This window comes from Leucopleurus acutus (genome assembly GCF_964270905.1).
Source record: "Leucopleurus acutus genome assembly, chromosome: 17".
Lineage (NCBI taxonomy): Eukaryota > Metazoa > Chordata > Mammalia > Artiodactyla > Delphinidae > Leucopleurus > Leucopleurus acutus.
This window is the reverse complement of record NC_139159.1, coordinates 44,930,306-44,939,212: the sequence shown is the minus strand read 5'-3', so window position 1 is coordinate 44,939,212 and position 8,907 is coordinate 44,930,306. Positions and strand designations below refer to the sequence as shown.

General features: G+C 43.7%; 1 protein-coding gene across 1 annotated transcript; it reads left to right on the top strand.

The window, feature by feature from the left end:
• Window positions 1–6,927: 6,927 nt before the first annotated feature.
• Window positions 6,928–8,596, top strand: TSPYL5 (TSPY like 5). The gene has a single exon (XM_082858321.1). It carries the CDS (start codon window positions 6,969–6,971, stop codon window positions 8,223–8,225), a length of 1,257 nt encoding a protein of 418 aa, XP_082714447.1. The 5' UTR covers window positions 6,928–6,968; the 3' UTR covers window positions 8,226–8,596.
• The last annotated feature ends 311 nt before the right edge of the window (window positions 8,597–8,907 follow it).

The following is an 8,907-nucleotide window of genomic DNA, read 5'->3' as shown; positions in this document are numbered from 1 at the left end:
GAGTTCTTTATTTTCTTTTACTCTTTTTCTTGACTATTAATTTTGAGTGCTTTTTAAAGTATCTTATTGCCGTCAGATATTACACAAACATAGACTGAATAACCGAAGCAGGCATTCTAGAAGACAAGGAGTATCTTCAGTTAAATTCGTCCAGGTAAAAGGAAATGGAACAATGAAACCTCATGCTTATGGGTGCTAGTTGGTTGCAACATATAATTGAACATTTTAACTGCAGAATGCTTGCCTATTAATTTAAAATTCAATGTAACATTCTTTGTTCATTTTCCCCATGTCTTTGATGAAAATTCCTAGCTTCATGAAAACTGATGGCTTGTTTGATAAGGGGGGGCGGTTTTCTCATCCTTATAGCTACCTGGCTAGTGTGTGAGATGTGCTGGGTGATATAAGAGGATTCACTTCCCCACCCCCATCCTAAGACCCCAACTCCCTGCAGGTACTGGTCATCCTCCATGAAGATCCTGGCCTTCCTCAATCTCAGGACCCTGTGTAACCCATGCGGGATCTTAGATTATATGAAATGAGGGTGATTCCAGTTTCTGTTTTCCATGTTGTCCTTTCTTAATGACTTTTTTTCCTGGGATATCCCAAGTTTCATATCCTAGTCCTGTTGAGATCTTTTCTTCCCAATTAATCTTCCAAGTGAAAATCTACCAACTTTACTTCTTTCTGTAGAATATTTCTGTACTATGAATGCGTTGTTGGGAAAAAAAGAGAAGGCACAAGGATGTTAAGAGTGTGTGTGTACATGTTGGTGGGAATGTAAATTGGTGCAGCCACTATGGAGAAAAGTATGGAGATTCCTTAAAAAACTAAAAATAGAGCTGCCCACTTCTGGACAGATATCCGGCAAAGATGAAAACTTTAATTTGAAAAGATACATGCACCCCAATGTTCACAGCAGCACTATTTATAATAGTCAAGACATGGAAACAACCTAAATATCCATCGACAGATTAATGGATAAAGAAGATGTGGTATACACATACAAGAGAATATTACTCAGCCATAAAAGAGAATGAAATAATGCCATTCGCAGCAACATGGATGGACCAAGAGATTATCATACTAAGTGAAGTAAGTCAGACAGAGGAAGACAAATAGCCTATGATATCACTTATATGTGGAATCTAAAAAAATGAAACAAATGAGCTTATTTACAAAACAGAATGGTTACCAAAGGGATAGTGGGAGGGGGAGATAAATTAGGAGTTTGGGATTAACAGATACACACCACTATATAAAAAATAGAGAAACAACAAGGACCTATTGCATAGCACAGGGAACTATATTCAATATCTCATAATAACCTATAATAGAAAAGAATCTCAAAAAGAACATACATATATACAAACATCAACACTGTAAATCAACTATACTTCAACAAAAAAGTGTGTGTGTAAATACAGGAAAGGGAACAATAAAGATAATAAACTTATGGGTATAATATGAACAAAACATCCCTGAGTGGCATGAAAAGAGATGGTAGGGAAGAGAGAGACCTTGCACCTGCTGTTCTCTGCACTAGACGACATGTAGAGGTGTTGGCTGAGGACAGCTTATTTTTGTTTTGGAAATTGATGAGGGCTGTGTGGAAATTGGGGGATGACTGTGGGGTAATTCAGAGAAGGCACTGTGCAGCTTACATAGAAGGCAAGATCGGCCTTTGTAAATAATAAAGCTTCTGATCTGGTTGGAGACAAAGACTTGCATATGTAACCCAACCAGAGGTGGAATTCAAGTGTATGGTAAATTACTAAGTTACATATTAAAAGTAATAACTGCAATAAATGGGGTACACCCATGGTTCTAAGTTCTACACATAACCAGTCAATGGAAGACCTTCTTGGACAGCACTTACTTTTGCTTTAGGGTCCCCCCCCTAAATTGTAGTGAAAATGTTCATATTTGGTGCTTGGAGTTTCATAAATTTTTTGATTTTTGCAATCATAACCATGTTTTATGAGGCTTCTTTTTAATACCCTCTGTTATTTTCTAAAATTATCAATGCCATTTATCTTCTAAAGCGTTTTGAAGTCACCCGTCCCTTAAGTTTCTTTGCCTTTGGTATTGCATTGCTTAAACCCATTAGATATTGGGTCTGGTCTAGGTAATGTTATTGTAATGGGTATGAATTTTCATAGTTGCAGCAATTTATAAAGTTCAGATGAACTTAAACATGGCAATTCAAATAACTAGGTAACTTATCACTTAAAACACTTAAAATTCAAAGACCTTCCTTTGGCAGTACTTATCCTTGTGATGGAACGAAGCCCTCTAAGAGGATTTCTTGTCTGAGTTCCAGTTTTCAAGTTGGGAACTAGTCCTCCCTACTCTCAGATTTCTATCTTTCCAGGGAGGATGGACTCTACTAGCTCTCTAAGAGGTCTGACCCCTGGAGGGGTAACTGTGAGAGCTCCTTTCTATAGATCCTGCACCAACAATGTACTCTCTAAATTTTCCCCAAGCTCTTCAACCCCAGCTCAGGAAAGGTTTTAGTCTCCTCTTTGTGTGGTGGAGATCTGGCTTGTATAGCATCACATGTTTTTCTTCCTTTGTGGTTTATATTATAAACTCTATGCTCTTAATGCTCCCAGGTTTGCTCTTGCAGAGCTAAAAAATTTTTTTTCTCTTTTAATGCTGTTGTATCTTCCCCTCTCAAGAACCTATTTTGAAATTCAAAGTGAAGAATCTGAGTTGCTAAATTCTGCTCTTGCTGGGTTCTTCAGTATTTTCCCTTCTCCAGAACAAAAGCCTTAGCCTAAAGGTCTAATTTTTATGGTGAAAATGTTGTAGGGTAAAAAGAAAATGCCAGGAAGGAAGAATACACCTGTCAATATTTAAAAATACTTTACAGCTACTTATACGACATGAACTGAATAACTTAGGTGATGCTGTAAAATTTTGGTCTTTGGCTGTGAGTGGGAACTGGGAAGAAGCTAGGCACATTATTCAAGATGTTAAATTCAAATAGTTTTTGAAATTTACCATTAAGAGGCAGATTTTTCTCTCCCTCCTTGGCTTTGAAAAATATTCCCTATGCCACTCCTTTTCTATGATCCTCCAAATCTGGGAGGGTTAGTTGGCAAAATGTCTTATAGTAAGCAATACTCACTGTTTGATCTAACAGACTCAAACTATCTCCTTGGGGGAAGAGAAAACTTTTGTGGCTAAAAAATGTCATCTGGGATCTTAAAGCCCTTCGGCAGGGAGACAGTGGGGAACATTGTTCTCTTGGCTGCGCAATAGGTTGGATGACTGGAATGTCTTTTCCCAGCCTGTTAATTTCTATGATTGGAGGAAATCAGACCTTAAAAGGAATGGAGGAAGTACAATTTTCAGAGAACAGAAGTGACGACTAGTTATTCTAATATTTTGAAAAGTGTTTTTATGAGTTTTTAATAAATATTTGCTAATGATCAACTATTTAAAAGAATCAATTAAATGCTTACATTACTGTGGATTTAATGCCTAATTTTTGGGAAAAGGCCAAATTGCTTCCAGATTTCTGAGTTCATGAGAGTAAATTTGTATTTCCTTCATAATAGTCATAGAATGCTTATGACAAATGCAATGCAAATGAAGATGCTTTATTCTCAACCTGGACTGTTGAAATGAAACTCACTTCTGTTTAGTATCACCATACCACATATACACCCCATAGAAAATGATTCATGACTAATTGATATATATAGGTATTAGTTTATCTATATATGAATGTGTATGTACACGTATGTGTATGTATAATTATATTACCCATGGCATGGTTGTAGGGATTTGGTGAATTAGAACATGGTACTGTATAAAGTACAAAATAAATGTGAACTTTTGTTATAATTACTAGTATGTGCAAGGGCCACGCTAGGTGCTTTGAGGGATAAAAGAAAGAGACACAGTCTCTACCCTTATACAGTTTACTATCTAACTGGGAACCCAAGATATAGTCTCATATAAATTAAATATCAATACCTTGGAAGAAAACCAACAGTTCAGTTCAGTAGCACAGGCCAGCTTCTCAAGGAGAAGAGGAGTATCTTTATATAAGGTGTTAGTCTCACATTTGTTTCCCTTTACCTGATGCTTATCTCTTTGACATGATGAAAACAGGCTCAAGCAGATTGTACAATAAACACTGTTTGCAGCGGCCAGCCTACGTTAATCCTGCAGTGGTTTAGTCATGGGTGAGCGTTACATGACGCAGATGCTGATGCTGGATTAGGGCTCTTGACAACAGGTCCAACTGTTAGTGCTCTGAGAAGTGGGCCAATCTATCAATTTCTGCAGTTTACAGAGGGATAGTGGCTGCTTCAGCTAATTTTTTTCCCCCGAGATTACAGAGAATTCCAGACTGTGGTTATCTGGCTTAAGAGGTAATTCTGTACAAGGACTGGCACAAAAACTGCATTTCTGATTGCTAAATGAATATATTACAGTTAACAACTTCTCTGTAAGATCAAGGACAGGGCTGCTTACTGTGGTCTGGAGTGATCGTGGAAGACCTTGGGAAGAAGTGATTATGAAAGGGCCCTCAACAAGAGTTTAAGGTAACCCTTGGCTTAATCCCTTTTAAGTCAAATATGAATTCCCCTAATTTAAGTTTTAAATGTGTCACTCTAGATTTTTTACCTAAGATTGTCCCTGAATGGTGCCCATATCAAAAGATGATTTTTTAGCTAAATTATGAGTTTGATAGGTTTCCATGCATTGATTTGAGTATACAACCTTCGTCTATAAAATTGCTTCTGTGGGGAAAAGAGGGGTATTCTGACTTCAGAATCAGAATCAATTTATAAACTCATTTCTAAAAAATTCTCCTTTGATTGGTTATTTCACTTATTGAGTGCTTTTCATGTATCAGACACTGTTGTAGTCACAAGTGAACAAAACAAAGATCCCTGCCCTCATGGAGCTGACACTCTAGTGAGGAGCGACAGTTAAATAATACACATAATAAATAATTGGTAGCGTGTTAGAAGGTGACAAGTGCTAAGGAATAAAAAAAAGTTAGTGCAGAGTTAGAAGGATGGAGCTGGGTGGCAATTTTAAATAGGATGGTCATTGAGAAGGTTACATTTGAGCAAAGTGTGAAGGGAGCCAGCCAAGGTGGTAAACCATATCTGGGGGAAGAGCATTTAAGGCAGAAGGAAGAGCCAGTGCAAAGACCCTGAGGCAGGAGCCTACCTAGAATTTTGAAGAACAGTAAGTAGGCCAGTGTAGTTGGAAGGGGGTGGGAGAGACAAGAGGATGAGGTCAGAGAGGTAAGTTGGGTAGTGGCAGGGAGGGAACTTGGCAGATCACGGAGAGCCTTGCAAGCTATTGTAGAATCTTTGGGAAAGTTAGAGTCGTTTGTATCGGGCTGGTTTAAAGTAAGGCCCAACTGTATCAAACAATTCCTCTTTTTCCTTGTCTCCTATACTTCAATTTTAATGCGGATACAAACCAACTGAGATCTTGTTAAAAGTCAAATTCTGATTTAGCTGGTCTGGGGTAGGGCCTGAAATTCTGCATTTTTAACAAGCTTCCAGGTGATGCCAGGCTGCTGGGCCACAACCACAAGAGAGTATAAGAGAGTAATGAGTGTAAGAGGTATTGAGAACCCAGAGACGCTGGGGCTTACCTCTCCGTTAGCTGGTTGCAAGGGCCTTCTTGTTCCCTTTGAACTTAAAGAGACAACCTGAAAACTTTCATACTGGTCATAACCTCGTCACTGGCTTCACTATTTCATGGTCCTTTCACCTAGCTAGTAAAAGCATGGTCCAGGGCTCTCTTGTGAACACGCAATAGGTTGTCTGGCTGTTTCTTTGCAGTCTCTAAGAAGTTTCTAGGGCCTCCTCACTGCCACTATGGAGGGTCTGCTTCTGAACTTTAACCTGGGAAGCCCTGCTCCACTCCTTGAATGATAATTAAATAATTCTCTGACCACATTCCCATCTTACTCTAGTTATAGGAATTCTGACTTGTATCCTTCACTCCTGGCCCTACCTTGAGTGATAGCCCAGCTCTGTAAATTAGGCCTGAGGCAGCTAGAGGACTCAGGTCATGGTCCCAGGATGAAGAGGTGCTCGGCTGATGCTGGTTTAACAGACAAGGCTGGCCTTCTTAAGCGCTAACGCAGTAATTTACAGCTGAGCAGGTCTGGAAGGATTAGACACCTGTGAATATAAAATAAAGGTTATGAGTCAGAATTGGGTTAGAATTGTGCTTCCATGCCTTATTGCGTTACCTCAGGAATGTTCCTCGGCATCTCTGAGCCACAGTTTTCTCATCTGGAAAATGAGAATGATAACAATACCTCCTTAACATATTGAGAAAATGCATATAAAGCACATAGTAAAGTGCCTGACACATAATGATACTCATAAAATAGCAGTTGCTATTTTTTTTTTTTTTTAAGTAGTTAGTACTAACATCCCACCACGTATCACATTGCTTTGTGGCCTGGCATTACGGTACCTACCTTTAAAGTCCCTGGAGTTAAGGTACCTGGGCAAATCCCTCAGCAAAGGCTTTCAAAGATGAGACATAGAGACCAGGAGCAGTTTCATCATGATAGATGTCACAGAAGATAACTGAAGGAACTTTAGATATTTAGCTTAGAAAGTATATGGTAGGGGAACTGACATGATGGCTGTCTTGAGGGTGTCTTGTATAAGAGGACCGCGAGGGCACAACTGAGACCAACGAGAAGAAACTAAACGAAAGGACTGCCCTCTCGAACAGTGAGAACGAGCTGGGGTGAGATGGGGGGTGGGGGCGTCTGTGAGGGTCGGCTGGTGCGCAGCTGCGGCACTGGAGCCAATCACCGGGCGCATCCAGTCCTCGCGCTACGGTACCGTCGTGCAGTCGTGACGTCGGCGGTTGCCATGGAGAGGCCCGTTCGGTAGGGACAGCGAGCAGGCGCCAGGGGCCGCAGGCCGGAGCGTGCGTTTGAAGTTGAGTCCGTTACCATCATGAGCGGCCGAAGTAGGGGTAAAAAGTCCAGCCGCGCCAAAAACCGTGGCAAAGGCCGCGCCAAAGGCCGAGTCCGCGCTACTCCTGACGACGCCTCACGCGACCCGGACCCTCCACAGTGCCAGAGGCTCGGGGAGGAGACGCAGGAGGCACAGGTGCAGGCTGGCGCGGGTTGGGGTGGCCTGGAAACCGCTGAAACCGCTGAGCCCGCGCCGCCCCGCCGGCCCGGGGAAGAGGGTGCCTGCCGGCTCCCCCTGGACTGTGGCCTCGCGCTCCGGGCCCGGGCTGAGGGGGATAGCGGGCAGGCCGCAGCCAGGCCCGACCCGGGGAAGGCCACAACCCTCTCGGAGCGCCTGCCGACAGACACTGTCTTCGTGGGAACCGTGGGGCCCATGGGAAGGCCGAAAAATGTCCCTCGCGTTGGAAATCGACGCTGCCCCGCTGGGAAGAAGGCCCCAGTTTCCTGTAGCGCAGTGGGGAGGGCGTCTCCGGCCGTAGCTGTTGGGAAACCGAAGAGAGGGACCACTGGGGAGTCTGCCTCCGTTCCAGTGGTAGAGGAAAAGAAGGTGGAGAAGGATGCAGGGTCAGGGCCCCCGGCAACAGATGGCAGCATGGATACACTGGAGAACGTCCAGCTGAAGCTGGAGACCATGAACGCCCAGGCGGACAGGGCCTACCTGCGGCTCTCCCGCAAGTTTGGGCAGTTGCGACTGCACCACTTAGAGCGCAGGAACCTCCTCATCCAGAATATCCCGGGCTTCTGGGGGCAGGCTTTTCAGAACCACCCCCAGCTCGCATCCTTTCTGAACAACCAAGATAAAGAGGCACTCAGCTACTTGAACAGCTTGGAGGTGGAAGAGCTTGGCCTCGCCAGATTGGGCTACAAGATCAAGTTCTACTTTGGCCGCAACCCCTATTTCCAAAATAAGGTGCTCATCAAGGAATATGGGTGTGGTCCTTCCGGTCAGGTGGTGTCTCGTTCTACTCCAATCCAGTGGCTCCCAGGGCACGATCTTCAGTCCTTAAGCCAGGGGAACCCAGACGACACCCGGAGCTTCTTTGGGTGGTTTTCAAACCACAGCTCCATTGAGTCTGACAAGATTGTGGAGATAATCAACGAGGAGTTGTGGCCCAATCCCCTGCAGTACTACCTTATGAGTGAAGGGGCCCGAGCGGAGAAAGGAAAGGAGGGCAGGCCATGTCCAGCAAGGCAGCCAGTGGAGACCCCAGAGCCTGGGGTAAACAATTCCAACTGATTCTGCACAAGTCTCCCTACTACCTCCTGCTGGACCCGTGCCCGGCTGAGCACATGTGTTTGGCTGTCTGCCTGCTCTTCATGTTGACCTCTGTGCACTGTGTTCCCTTTGGACTTCAGTTACAAGAATACGGTGTTTATGGTTATGTTCTTTTGCCTCCCCACGGCATTCTTGCTTTTTTACGTTAGTGTCACATGTTACGTGACCTCACCCCTACTGTTTATATGTTAAACACACATGATTCAGATGTGTGCTGCCTTTATCTACGTTGCCTGGACCCTGTTCTTGGCTCTGGCCTTTCCCACCTGTCTTTAACGTGGACACTCATGAGTCATCCAACAAGAGGACCAGTGCATCCTTAAGCTCTACTACTTCAGGGCCCATGACTTGCTGGGCTGGTTCATGTGACCATGCATGCCATCTATGGCAAGCTTTTCTGTTGCCACTGCAAAATGAAGCTTGTGCACATGGTATTGGCCATCAGCCAGAACTGATTGTTCCGTGGCTCTGGGGTCACCAGCCAAGGTGCCATCTACAAGATCTCTGGCTTTGGCCAGGGGCCCATGCTGTCCTCCTGGACACAGATGAGGTTAAGGGTGAGAAGCAGTATGCCGTGTGTTCTGTACCATCATGCATCTCTTCCTGCCTCTGGGCCCTTCTCCTGGTGAACCTTCGTCAGGGT

Coding starts and splice junctions, on each gene's coding strand:
- TSPYL5 (XM_082858321.1), top strand. CDS start 6,969: ATGAGCGGCCGAAGTAGGGGTAAAAAGTCCAGCCGCGCCAAAAACCGT.